At 52.5% G+C, this 14,333-nt stretch overlaps 1 protein-coding gene across 1 annotated transcript; it reads left to right on the top strand.

Annotated features, from left to right (window-relative positions):
* Window positions 1-854: 854 nt before the first annotated feature.
* On the top strand, window positions 855-13,780 carry LOC103582954 (ubiquitin carboxyl-terminal hydrolase 20-like; the record flags this gene model as incomplete). The annotated part of the gene is made up of 13 exons (XM_008564406.1): window positions 855-923; window positions 1,559-1,612; window positions 3,163-3,225; window positions 3,636-3,767; window positions 4,738-4,834; window positions 5,330-5,399; window positions 6,994-7,107; window positions 8,286-8,364; window positions 11,098-11,545; window positions 12,088-12,228; window positions 12,552-12,667; window positions 12,865-13,037; window positions 13,686-13,780. Coding segments are annotated over exons 1-13 (1,651 nt in total), but the record flags the coding sequence as incomplete, so codon positions are not given.
* Window positions 13,781-14,333: the final 553 nt, after the last annotated feature.

Raw genomic sequence — 14,333 nt, 5'->3', positions numbered from 1 at the left:
TTCAGTATGTACATATATCATTTGAATTGTTACAGTAAGCATACAATACTTTTATAATTCAAATGACTGAAAGGAAAAAAAAAAAATCTGGGAAGATGGAGTGAATTGTGAAATCAGAAAATGTAAATTCAGAAAGGTCATGGGCTGTGGCTTTTGAGTCTGCTGTGCAGACTGACTGGTCTCTTGTCACCCGACAGCATCCTTGATGGGAGACAGACCCTAAATCACAGAGTGCGGGTCTCAGCTCTGTTGTACGGGATGAGCTGCTTCCCCTCAAGCCTATTGAGAGTTCTGTGTTCAGCCTTTTTATAGACACAGCCAGAACCTGGGTTTAGTTTAGAATGAGAGGTTTCTGTGGAGGCCTGGGAGCTGACATGGCCACCCTCGGGGGAAACTAGCCTTTCTGGGTGACAGATTTGATGACCTTCCTTCTTTGGGGCCCAAGCTCCTTGGCTTCACCTTTTGATCATGTTCTATGTCAGGGGTATGAACCTCTGAGCCCCTGTTTCTCATCTGTGAAAAGGGGATCTTGGGGGGCCTGCTGCACCGACTGGTGGGGATCACATAAGCAATGTGGAAAGGACTTAGCTGCATACTTGGTTCCCTGTAATCCCTCACCAGGTGTCAGCTGTCACTCTGATTAAGCCTGGTGATACAGCTGCTGTCAGAGACTATTACTTACAACTCTTCTTCCAACTGATGGAAGCATATCAGTTGTAGGATCTCAGTTGGCAGTTGCTGTGACAAAGAGACCCTGAAATACAGTGACTTAAATGAGATAGAAGTGTGTTTTTCTCTCACAGAGCAGACCAGAGGTAGGTAGGCCTGGTAGGGCACTCTGCTGTTCTTAACACATGGCTTCCATCTCTGAGTCCAAGGTGGTTGCCTCAGCTCCTGCCATCACATCTGCATTCCTGCCGATGGTAAGAAGAGAAAGAGCAAGGGTAGCACACAGCTCAGAAATGGAACGTGTCACTTTAGTTGTCATCTCGTTGACTAGAACTGAACCATACGATCACAGCGGAAGCTGGGAAACATAGTTTGTAGCTGGCTGGCTATGTGCTCAGCTAAAATTCATGCATTCTATTATTAGAGCAAGAAGGGGAGAAAGGATGCTAGTAGACAAGGAGCAGGCTCTGTCATCCAGAGCACTGGAAACCCAGGGGTGTTTTGTGGTCGACAGATATATTCATCTAATTTGTACCAGGCCCTGTGAATTCCCAGGGGTGGACAAAATGGTCCACACCCCCTCATGGAGCCCACAGTCTAAGCGGGGAGACAAGCTTAAATAAGTACAATAAAGGAAGAGTAAAAGAGGTGATGAGAGAGTATATTATGGGGTCTGTTTGTTGAAGTTTTAAAAGATTTTATTTGAAAGTGTTTTTACAGGCACATGATAAACATTCAAAGTCAAGTGTAAAGTACCTCTGGGGACCTAATTTAGATGGGTGGGCCACCGTAGACCCTCAGCAGTGAGTAAGCGCCAGCCAGGAGTGTGGCATCCAGCCCCCCAGGGCTGCTCTCACTTGCTCTCTCTCTCTCTCTCTGACTCCCTCAGGGAACGTGTCAGTCATGTGGTGTCAGCGGACCCAACCTGTGGGCCTGTCTCCAGGTAAAGGACCCTGCAGCCATTGTGGGTGTGAGCTTGGTCTAGACTCTGGGCTGGGAATGTCTGTCCCCAGTGGGCGCTGTGGGAAGCCTTGGTCAGGGGCACAGGGCATCAGAGTCAGCGAGTCCATCAACAATGGCAAGAGAACAGAGCAGGGAGGAGAAGGCTCTGGGCTCAATGATCCTGTTTTCCTAAGAGACTGAGTTCTGTATTCGCATTGGCACATGTGGGGTGACAGACGTCTTGGCTGTGAGCCCTGGCCCTGCTTCTAGCATCAGTCTCTCCCTGGGCCAGTCTTGTCTCTTCCCTGGGCCCCTGTTCCCCCATCTGTGGAGTAGGGGCCATAGCACTGATAACGGTCCCCACCTCATGGGGGTAGGGTGGAATTTGACACCATGCATGTCTGTGACTGACTTAGCATGGTGTCTGGCCCGCAGACAGTATCCAGGAACGTCTGGTCAGGTTTTGATGATTATTGCTTATTAAAAAGAGTAGAAGTAGATGTATCAAAACACTACAGTTTTCTTTGGGTGGTAGAATTATAGGTAATTTTTGCTTTTTTCTCTGTAGCTAGCTTTGTAGTATTTTTCAAGATTTCTGTAAGTATGTATTGCATTTTATAATTGTTCTAAAAGTGACTTACTTAAAATTTCTTGAAAAAAACAAAAGTAGAAACGAAAAAGAAAACACTAGCGAGTGAAGACAACCAGTCAGTCTTTGCAGAAGATATGGAACCCCCGATGGGATTCTGACCTCTTCCGTTTGGGCCTGTCACCCAGCGTAAAGTAGATTGCAAGACATTGTCTGGGTACTCGTGGTCCTACCTCATAGGAGCCCACGGTCTCCCAAGAGTATGAGTCCGCCAAAAGGTCTTGTCCTCAGAAGGCCCTCACCAGCCCATGCAGTGCTGATCACAGGTGGAAATGACACCAGGTGTTCCCGTGGAGAGGCAGGTGCCATCCACACTGGCTGAGGTAGCAGCCTGCAGTGGAGAGGTACTTGAGCTGGACCCTGGAGGATGGGTAGATTTGGGGTTGGAGAGTGCAAGGCCAAAGGCAGGGACATGTGGGCCTCGTTGTGGGGCACTGGATCAGCATTAGGCCCCAACTGTCTCACCATCCTTGTTTTGTATACCTGGTGTCCATTCAGCATCTGCCATTAGAAAATGGCTACGAGCCCCAGGATCCCCCACCAAAAATGTGGTTCCTGATAACTGGAAAGAAGCTGGGTTTTGGTGGAGGGAGAGGGTCTGGACCCCAAGCAGCCAGGCCCCACTACAACCCTTCCTGGGCTTCTAGCAGGACAGCAGTAGCCCAGGACGCACTGTCCCTCTCCCTTGGAGGGCAGGGGCAGCATTTATGGTGGCCATCCCTGTGCAATGTGAACTTCAGGGGTATAGTCCTGTGTTCCTTTAGGATGGCAGAGCCTCAATCCCTTGTGGGTTCTGTTGGGAAGAGATGGGGAACACTGACTTTGGGTGGAGTCAGAGAATCGTTGCATTGACACTGTCCTCTTGGCCAGCCCCAGTCCACTCTGCTTCCCTCTATCCCCAGGTCGCCTGCCCCTATGTTGGCTGCGGAGAATCCTTTGCTGACCATAGCACCATTCATGCCCAGGTGAGTGTGGCAGCCAAGAACATGGGCTGTACAGTCAGACAGCCTGGGGTTCCACTGCAGCTCCAGCTGCTTGCTCCGGGCCTCACAGGCTCCAGCTGCTTGCTCCGGGCCTCACAGGCTCCAGCTGCTTGCTCCGGGCCTCAAAGGCTGGGGCTATATAATGGGGGTAATCATAGCAGTGTTGCTGCAAAGAAGTGAGAGGATGCAGGTAAAACACTTTGACATGCACCTGTTGGATATATGGTAACCCTAGGTGTTCCCGGCTGGTGGAAGAGCAAAAACTGACCTTCCAGCCTCTGTCCTGATGGGGCCTCTTCCTGAGGTTGGAGAGCAGAGGCAGCTCCAGTGCAGGTTTGGGGCACCTGTTAGACCAGTGCATTCTTGACCTTATTTTGGATTTTACCCTCTAGGCCAAAAACCACAACTTGACAGTGAACCTGACCACGTTCCGGGTGTGGTGTTATGCCTGTGAAAAGGAAGTATTCCTGGAGCAGCGGCAGGCGGCCCCCTTGCCAGGCTCCTCGCCCAAGTTCTCGGAGCAGGTAGCGGGCGCAGTGGGATCAGTTTGGTTGGTGACACTGTGTCGAGGATGGGGGCAGTGTGACCCAAGTATAGGTGGAACATGGGTCAGTGGGTCCCAGACATAGTCAGTTCTTGGGTCAGTGTGTTTTCAGGTGACTTTGAGGAGCTCATGTCAGCAAATGCTCACTGAGCCCAACTGTGTGCCCAGGGCTCTGTGAGGAGGTGAGGACGCAGAGGTGACTCAGAGTAGGGCCTCCCTTGAGGAGCTCATGGGCCATGGGGCGGCTATAAGTGCAAAGGATGGGATGGGCCCTGGGCTGTGTAGACCCTTCCAGGTCTCACGGGGAGCGCAGAACAGGGTCGCAGATGGCCCCTGGCAATCCCAGATCTAAAACATATCCTAAGGGATTTGCAGTAGTCACTGCAGTGTGCTTCTCTGTGGGAAATACCCAGAAACCACCTGGTGATGTGTCAACCAGAGAAGGGCCCTCAGAGCAGCAGGGTACTGTGCAGCTCTCATCCCCGTTTAGGCAGTCACATGATAGGTGCTCAGTACATGTGTGAACATGGTGGATGTTGTGAAACAAAAAACAGGCTATAAAACAACCCACACAATATCCCACTTTTATGTGTATATGTGTATTAACAGTTTAAAGTCCACATATATCCATGTAGACTGTTAACAGTGTTTCTGTCAGTGGTGTTTTAATTTACATGTCTGTTTTTTCCCAAATTTATCATAAGTAACAAATCATATAAGTAACATGCGCTAACCAATTGTGCCACTGGAGCTCCTAACATAAATCATTATCATTCATTATTGCAAATAAAAAATATGTTGGGGAGTTTCCAGGGCGAGGCTACCAATCCCAGTCTTTCCATGATGTCCTCTGCTCAGGTGGGTGGCTCAGTCCAGGCTCAGGGCTATGGGGATGGGCTTCCCTCCCTCCCCATCCTCCTGGCTTTCCTCACTCTGGGTCTTTAACACAGGAGTCTCTGCCACCCTGCCACCCTCTGAAAGCTGTCCCTATTGCCGTGGCTGACGAGGGAGAGTCCGAGTCAGAGGACGATGACCTGAAACCTCGAGGTAATGGTCCCAGGACAGGGAAGCTGTTGGGCCAGGCGTGGCCTCTGCTGGAGGTGGGAAGCTCTGGGGTCTTTGTCTCTGCTTGCACCAGCTGCCACAGGCATGGAAGGGCAGGGTGACAGATGACCTGTGCTGCGAGCCGGCCTCCCTTAGAGGGCCAGCCAGCCCGCCCAGCTGAGGTTCTAGACACTTGGCTATCCTCATCCCCTCTTTCAGCAGTGTGACCTTGAGCAGGCTGGCCCCTCCCCGCGTGACCTTCTTGTCTGTATGGTGGGGACAGAGGGCCTGGCTGCATGGGGGCGAAGGAGTCCATCTATTTAACACTGTAGCTGTCATGAGCAAGAACCACATTCATTTCCTTGGAAGATTTCCATGTCCTTCTTTGGGTGGGTCCTGGGGTTGAGGGCCACATCTCAGCTCCAAGTGTGACCTGCGAGGTTTCCTCACCAGCACAGGGCACTCACCTCTCCCTCCCCTGATGTGTTTGTTTCCCAGGCCTCACAGGCATGAAGAACGTCGGGAATTCTTGCTACATGAATGCCGCCCTGCAGGCCCTGTCCAACTGGTAGGTCGTCACGTACCTGAGGGGTAGGGGCTGGGAGCTGTCCTGGCAAAGCCCTGGAAACAGCAGCAGCAGCCCCCAACCCGTGTTGCATGTGTTGCCTGCAGACATGTATACAGGATACGCATGAAAATTCCTAAAAATCGCTCATGCCCTTTGACCCAGCAATCCCCCCAGTCGGGATTTATCCTAAGGAGATAACCAGAGATGTTGAGAAAGTTGTGTACAAGTGTAAGGAGGTTCATCAGTCTCTTGTTTTTATTTATTCATTTTTTTGGCAGCTGGCTCGTACAGAGATCCAACCCCTTGGTGTTGGTGTTATCAGCACCACACTCCTCTCCCAAGTATGCTGACTGGCCAGCCCCTCCTCACTCTTGTTCACTGGAAACAATTTAAAGGCCTATTTGCAAGGGAGTAGAAATTCATTGTTGCCCAGCCTTACAGCGAGTGCAGGAAGAAATGATGCAAGGCAATGTTTTTTGAAATAGGGAGGGGTTCAGAGTCTGAGAAGTAGGCAAAAAAGGAGGTTATAAAGCTCTATATAAAGCTTATAAAGGAGGTCCCGTTTTGGGGGGAAATGTTGTTTTCCATTGAGGATACACTGTCAACTCCATGAGGCCAGGGACATTTCCCATGCCTGACACAGGGTCTCCAACCTAGTAGGGATTCAGTATATCCCTGAGGGAAGGAGGGAGGGAAGGAATGGGTGTGTGTGCATAGAAAAGTCTGGAAGGACAAGTCTCAAAATGTTCAAAGTAGCTATCTTCAGGTGGCAGGATGAAGGTCAATTATTATTGTTTGCTTATCTATATTTTATAATTTTTTGACAATAAATGTATATTTCTTATGTAATAAGGTAACTTTTAAGAACACAAGTGAAGAGTAAGTGGGGAAGACACCTTCAGGCCCCGGAAGGTTTCTGCACCGTGGGCCAGTGGGAGGAGCAGGAGCTGCTTCCTCTTCTGTGTGCCACAGCTGTCCCCTGGCCTCACGGCCCTCCAGTGGAAAGCTTACATCTGCCCCAGGGGAAAAGGGAGGTCCATTCGTTTCTTAGGGCTGCCATAGCAAAGTACCACAGACTGGGTGGCTTCAGCAACAGAAATTTATTTCTCACACTTCTAGAAGCTGGGAGTCTAAAATCAAGGTGTCGGCAGGGCTGGTTCCTTCTGAGGCCTCTTCCTTGGCTTGTAGATGGCTGCCCACTCCTTGAGTCCTCACGTGGTCTTCCCTCTGTGTGCACGTGTGTCTGGTGTGTCCAAATTTCCTCCTTTTATAAGGACACCAGTCAGATTGGATTAGGGCCCACCCTAATGGACTCATTGTAACTTAACTACCTCTTTAAAGACTCTGTCTCCAAATATAGTCACATGCTAAAGTACTGGGTGTTAGGATTTCCACATATGGATTTTGGGGGGACACAGTGCAGCCCATATAGGTGGGATCCTTCTAGTCATCTGCAGGCATTTCTAGATCCTGGGGGCCACTGTGCATCCGCAGGAGCACTCAGGGCTTTTGCTTTTCTACCCAGCTCTTCCTAAACAATGCCACATTCCTCTTCTTTTCTCTTCTGTTCTGGCCCCCTCTCCCCACCCTCCAGCCCTCCACTGACCCAGTTCTTCTTGGAGTGTGGAGGCCTGGTGCGCACAGACAAGAAGCCAGCCCTGTGCAAGAGTTACCAGAAGCTGGTCTCTGAGGTCTGGCACAAGAAACGGTGAGTGACCGAGTCCCTGACCTCGGGCAGGTTTGTGTGTAGCTTTTCTGTCAGCCCCCTTGATGGAGCACTTCATGGATTCAGCCCCAAGCTGAGCACGTGCCTTTACTTTTCCCATGAAATTCTTACAGCAAGCCTGCTTTACAAATGGGGAAACTGAGGTACAAAGAGCTCTAAGTGTCTTACTCAAGGTCACATGAAAGGTGAGCTAGAATTTGAACCTGGTGTTGATCCTTTGCAGATGTCTATGCTGAGGGACGTGATGTGACCGGTTCTGGGTCTCAGCCATGACTCTGTGTGTATGTGTGTGTTTGCTCATAAGAGGGTGGCTGTTGCGTGTGTGTGTGTGTGTGTTGTGTGTGTGTGTGTGTTTGTGTGTGGTGTGTGTGTGTGTGTGTGTGTGTGTGTGGTGGGTGTGTGTGTGTTCGCTCATAAGAGGGTGGCTGTTGCTGACCGGCAGAGGCTTCTGGCTCAGTGTGATGTGAATTGAAAGACCGGAAGCTTGGGGTCAGTCTGTTTTCTCCAGGAAAAGTCAAAGTTGGGAATAATATTTTTAATTTAATTTTTTTTACAGTAGTTCTTTCCTGGTAAGGTTGGGAATAATTTAAAGTGAGTGCATAGAAATGTATTAAGTGTAGAAGCTGATTAAAAAACAGTGACATAATATAATTCCTATAGTGTAACAAGCCACGTTTGTTTAAATATATACCTGCATGTACTTTTGTATATGTGTCTGTATTTTCACAGAAAGATCTGGAAATCTTAACTCAAGTTATCTCTGGGTGGTTGCATTAGTGGTGGTGTTTCTTTGTTGTGCTTTTGTGAAATTTTAGATTTCTCAATAATGGACATTTGTTGCATTTGAAATGAGAAAAACCACAGTAAATGTTTTAGAATGAAAACTCATAATGTGTGAAGTGGGCTTGTCATGGACAAGCGGGAAATGATGCCATCCTGGTGAGCGCTCTCGTCCTGGACCAAGGCAGCCATGACTTGACTTTTTCCTTCTTGACTGTAGTGACTTGTGAGCTTGTTGGGGCTCCTGGCCTGGTGGCACCTCCCAAGATTTCGGGAGATGCCTCTGAGTCTGGTCCAGCCATCCTGGCTGCCTGCCTGCTTCTCAGGATTGAGCAGCTCAGGATAGGCCACCTGCACTAACAGGTGTGGTCTTCCTACAGGCCAAGCTATGTGGTCCCCACCAGCCTGTCTCACGGGATCAAGTTGGTCAACCCAATGTTCCGAGGCTATGCCCAGCAGGTAGGCCATCTGAGCTGCCCAGGGGACACCCAGGGCGGTTACCTACCAGGCCTGGCTTTGAAGCCAAAACCAGAATGGAAAACAGCAGCAGCAGCTGAGTGTTGCTGAGAGATCACATGGCCCAGGCTGTCATGGCCTAAGCCCTTCACATGTGGGAGGACGTGGGAGCCTCTCAGGAACCTTCTGGTGTTTAACCCCATCTTATTTATTTATTTTTTTTCAAAATGAAAGAACGAAAATTTTATTAATTAACTTAAGAGAAAAAAACTTCACACACTTGCTTTAACCCCACTTTATAGATGGGGAGACTGAGGCTCAGGGGGCCATGTCACGTGCTCAAGTCACATAGCAGGTGAATGATGAAGGGGATATTTGGACTCAGGCAGCCTCGCTGCAGTATCCATGCCCCTCAGCTCTGCACTCAGAGCAGCACATGGTTTCTTGTTCCCCAAACCACAGGCAGAGTTGTACCTTTATTAAAGTAAAAGTTTTTATTAAAAACTTTAATATACAGAATACCCTCAAAACCAACCATATCTTTCTGTGTTATAAAATCGCAAGACCAGGACAAAGCAAGTGCAGCTGCGTGTGCCTCTTTTTTTTTTTTTTTTTCTGACCGGTAAGGGGATTGCAACCCTCGGCATGGTGTTGTCCACACCACGCTCACCCAGTGAGTGCACCAGCCATCCCTATATAGGATCCGAACCCGCAGCCTCGGTGCTAACAGCGCTGCACTCTCCTGAGTCAGCCACGGGGCCAGCCCTGCGTGTGCCTCTTTTTGCCCCCAGCTGAGGCTCCTGTGGTCCCGTCCTGTCCCAGACTGCTGCGTGGCAGGAGTGTCCCCACTGGCTGGTGGAGGAGCTGGGCTCCCAAGTGTGGGGTTTGCATGTAGAACAGCAGTCATTCAGGGGATGCCTCTAGCTCTCTCCCCCTGTCCCTGTCTCTGCCCGCCATCCTGTCCCAGGTCGAGGACTGCTAGGCACTCTTCTGCTCACACCCGTGCTTGGAGGAACACCAGACTTCTGCCTGAGAAGCCCAGTGACACCTGAGCACCCTTCTTTTTCGGGGAGTGACAACATCCACAGTGATCCAAATTCACAGTAGCCATTTATTACATGACGTGCCACAGCAGTATGGCCCTGTTTAATCCTTACAGTACTCTCATGCGTTGGGCACTGTCATCATCCCCATGTTACAGGGAAGGAGGTGAGGCTCAGAGAGGTCCCATGCCTCACTCAGGTCACATAGCACAGAGTGGCAGGGATGGTTTTCGGGCCTAGCTGAGCCCGTCTCTCATTGTACTGCTGCCCTCAGCTCTGGGCGAGGACACCATTACGTAAGGCCACACGGCTGCTGCATGGCATCCATCTGGACTCCAGGAGAAGCATTCCTTTCTCTGACTCTTGGACATAATGCCGGGGCCGTTTCTGAGTCTGAAACGCAGAGGCAGCTGTGGTCCTCTCTTAATGGCAAAGGATGCTTTCGTGCTTCTGCATGGATTGAGATTTTGATGAGGAACACATAGTACTTCTCTTAAAAGGAAGACCCAGAGGGAGAAGTAGGTGGCATATTGAAGACCTGTTTCTTGAAAGGACCTTTCAGTGTGCCCTGATGTGACATAAGCCTGTGGTCAGTTCCTCTGATCTTGGAGTCTGACACTTTGCCTGAGGAAATCTGCCCTAAGCCCTCCCCTCCCTCTGCTAGGACTGAGAGAGACAGGCTCCTCCCTGTTATTTGTGGTGTGGAGCTGGCTCCGGCTGCTGCATGACCCCTGCCCCCTCTGGGTCAGGGCTTGGGCCAGGGGTGCTGCTTCTGACACCTGGGTCAGGAACTGGCAGGGGCGGGGCTGGACTTGGAATCCAGGTCCTCCTCTGGTGGCCCAGCACTACTCCAAGTGTCCCCAGCTATTGGAGTTGACTGCTGTCACTATCCTCTGGCCTTCCAGAGCACCTCCTGCACAAGTGCGTGGCTCAGCTGGGCCCAGTGGATGAATTAGCCAGAACCCTGCTGCCCTGGCTTCCTGCTAGCCTGGTGACCTGGTCCTAGAGTGGTCAGAATAAAACCGTCACTACTGTGACTTGAGACCCAGTCTGCCTGAAAAGGCAGCTTGGTCCAGGTTATGCCCAGGCCTGCAGGAAGGTGAGGTCCTGCCTCCAGGGCCTGTGCTTGTGTCACAGTGTCATAGTGGCAAGGGAAAGTGTGGGCACCCACAGCTGAGGGGACAAGGGAGGGCATGTGGGGGCTGGTGGCAGGATGGGAGAGCAGGGATAGCCCAGGGAAGGGGCAGGCACAGAGGTGGCCTGGCCTGTGGGGAGCACACAGCTCAGCTGAGCCCTGTCAGAGTCATGCCCCCTCATCCCTCCCCAGGCTCCTGCCTGCCCCCACCGGCCTCTGCTTTAGAGAGCAAGGTACCTGGAGAGGCTGAACATGCCACCTCCTCTTTCCCTGCCCACATCGAGCTTGATGCAGAGTCGCAGGTGACTCTGAGCATGAGCTGGGGAGTTGGATGGACCTGGATGTGCATCTGGCTCTGCCACCTTATGGCTGTGTGTCTTGGGAGGAGTCCCTTAGCCTCTTTGAGCCTCAGTGTCCTCTTTGGTAGAATGGGGATTAGGACAAGAGTGCCATGGGAAGCTGCTGCAAGGGACCAGGGACCTGCCAGGCAGAGGCTGGCTTCCTCGATGGCAGCAGCAGTGGGCACTTGAGGCTGGTTTCTCCTGTCCCCTGCTCCAGGACACCCAGGAGTTCCTGCGCTGCCTCATGGACCAGCTGCATGAAGAGCTCAAGGAGCCAGTGGTGGCAGCGGTGGCAGCACTGACAGAGGCTCGGGACTCGGACTCAAGCGACACAGATGAGAAACGGGAGGGCGACCGGAGCCCATCAGAGGATGAGTTCCTGTCCTGTGATTCAAATAGTGACCGGGGTGAGGGTGATGGGCAGAGTCACGGTGGGGGTACCTCGCAGGCCGAGACAGAGCTGCTGATTCCAGACGAGGCAGGCCGCGCCATCTCCGAGAAGGAGCGGATGAAGGACCGCAAGTTCTCCTGGGGCCAGCAGCGCACGAACTCAGAGCAAGTGGACGAGGATGCTGATGTGGACACCGCCATGGCCACCCTCGACAACCAGCCCACGGAGTCTCAGCCACCATCACCACGGTCCCCCAGCCCCTGCCGGACACCAGGTATCAGACAGCTGGGAGCTGTGCAGGACAGCTGGGAGGAGTCACATCCTCATTTGTCTAGTACCTACTGGGTACCAAATGCCAGCACGCAGTAGCCCACCCTAGGGGTGGGTTCCACCACTAGACTCAGGATACAGGTGAGAGGTCAGCCTTGGAGAGGCTGAGTGATGTGTCCAGGTTCACTTAGCTAATAAGGCTGGAGCCCAATTCTGAGTCCTGCCCCAGAGCCCTGAGCTCTCAGCTGGAAACCTAAGGGATGACACCATCCTGGTGTGTTCGTTGGGGCCAGGGTTGGGCACAGGACAGAAGATACACATTGGGTTCAGGCTAGCTCAGTTGGTTAGAATGTGGTATTAATCACACCAAGGTCAAGGGTTCTGAGCCCCATACTGGCCAACCTGTCCACATTGGGTTCAGGCCGTAGTCCCATGAGGAGATGCTGACAGGTCCTCTTCTGGCCTGGGCCCCAGAGCTGGCATGAGGACTCGCAGCCTGGCTGCCTTGGCTGCTGTGACCCAGCACAGTCCCCTCTCTGCCCCCAGAGCCAGACAATGATGCCCACCTACGCAGCTCCTCTCGCCCCTGTAGCCCTGTCCACCACCGCGAGGGCCACGCCAAGCTGTCCAGTAGCCCTCCTCGTGCCAGCCCCGTGAGGATGGGGCCATCGTACGTGCTCAAGAAAGGTGCGGAGGGGCGGCGGGAGGGCAGACCAGCTTGGGCCGAGCTCGGAACCGTGCCCGTGGCTGCCATTTCCAGCACTTGTTGCCGGGGGCTAGGCTGTGTGCCCTTCATGCAGTGTCTCTGAGCCCTTATAGCACCCCTGAGCCGTGAGTGGGCGAGCCCCATTTTACAGTGGATGAGGCCAAGGGTCAAGGAGGTGAAGTGCATACCCAGTCATATGACCCAAAGATTCCACCCCACGTCCTGGCAGAGGAAGCCCAGGTGCCTATGCCCTGCCCCAGCCAGGCAGGTGGAGGCTGAGCCTAGTCCTGTGCTGTGCCCCCAGCCCAGGTGCTGAGCACGGGTAGCCGGAGGCGGAAGGAGCAGCGCTACCGCAGTGTCATCTCGGACATCTTCGACGGCTCCATCCTCAGCCTCGTGCAGTGTCTCACCTGTGACCGGGTGGGTGTCCCCGGAATAGGAGGTGGGGTGGGCTCTCCACCTGGTGCTCCCTGCCTTTCTCCAGGGGAGGGCCATGGTTGCAGGGCTACCCTGTCCAGGGCCTGGGGAGCAGGCACCCTGCCCCTGACTTTCCAGCTGGGGTTTGGGGTGCAAATACTGCCAGAAGATGGGCACCAGGCTGACCTTCAACCCCACAGGTGTCCACCACAGTGGAGACATTCCAGGACTTGTCACTACCCATTCCTGGCAAGGAGGATTTGGCCAAGCTCCACTCGGCCATCTACCAGAACGTGCCGGCCAAGCCTGGCGCCTGTGGGGACAGTTACGCCGCCCAGGGCTGGCTGGCCTTCATTGTGGAGTACATCCGACGGTATGCCCACATTCCTGCCTACCTTCCCAGCAGCCAGGGACACAAGCGGGGTCCTGTCCTGGCTCTCTTGGGCAGAGACAGACCACGCAACAAAGCACAAGCATTTGCAGGGACCAGGGGAGTCCAGAAGGGAGCTGGGGGCTGATGGATGCACAGGAGCTTGCTTAATTTGGGAGGAGAGGTCCTTGGCCACTTTGGGAGAGCCTGGATCAGATGGTCACATGGAGCTGGAGGGCAGGTGACAGTGGGGAGACTGACCAAGTGGCAGGTGGAAGGGAAGGTGACAGAGCACAGCCTGGCCCTGGCAGAAGAGCAGCGGGCAGCATTCCCAGCCCCTGCTGCCTGCCATGATCCCTGCTCCACTTGCCTGACACCAGGAACCTGTATGGCCATCAGGAGGAGGGGACAGCATACCATGCCCCTCACAGATGAGGAAGGCGAGGCTTGGGAGAGGTGATGTCATTTGCCCGAGGACAGGGAGGTGTCTGGCTCCAGGCCTCTGCCCGCTACCCACCATGCCAAGCTGCCTCTCTGGTCCTTCAGCGTCCTTTTGGGGCTCAGGCCTGGACAGACCTCAGCCACAGTTCCCCTAAGTCTTATTCTTGCCCAGGCCCTGGCAGCACCCCAGTGTCCCCTTTCTGTCTCTAGGTTTGTGGTGTCCTGTACCCCCAGCTGGTTTTGGGGGCCTGTAGTCACCCTGGAAGACTGCCTTGCTGCCTTTTTTGCTGCTGATGAGCTGAAGGGTGAGTGGCCTGGCTTGAGGGGGCGGGGTTGCTGGGGGGAGGCTCCTGCACAGACCCTCACTGCCCAGGCCTCAGGCCGGTGTGCAGCCCAGGGCTTGTAGGACACACAGCTGGACTTTGCTTCCAAAGTTGAACCCATAAGATTCCCACTCCTGCCACCTGCCAAGGCGAGCCTGGACTGTGTGTTCTCCCAACCCAACTGCCTTATGACTCATGGGTTTAATTTATTTTTATTTTTTACCAATTTGGTGGGCAAAAATGATCAGTGCTTTAATTTTGCATTTCCTTGATGGTAGATGAGTTTGATCATTTTTCATTAAGTATATTGGCTGTTTGTATTTCTCTTTTCAAAATTTCCCATTACTATGCTTTTCGTATTTTTCTGCTGTTTGACATCTTATTAATCTTTGGGGAAACTTTTTTTCCAGTTTTCAATGTGCTAAAATATAACATAAAATTTACCACTGAACCATTTCTAATGTGATTTTTAAGGAAGTATACAGTCCAGTGGCATTAAGTACGTTCACATTGCTGTGGAGTCGTCACCACCATC

The sequence above is a fragment of the Galeopterus variegatus genome, unplaced genomic scaffold (assembly GCF_000696425.1).
Source record: "Galeopterus variegatus unplaced genomic scaffold, G_variegatus-3.0.2 Scaffold18638, whole genome shotgun sequence".
Classification (NCBI taxonomy): domain Eukaryota; kingdom Metazoa; phylum Chordata; class Mammalia; order Dermoptera; family Cynocephalidae; genus Galeopterus; species Galeopterus variegatus.
The sequence above is the reverse complement of the archived record's forward strand: the minus strand, read 5'-3'. Positions and strand labels throughout refer to the sequence as shown.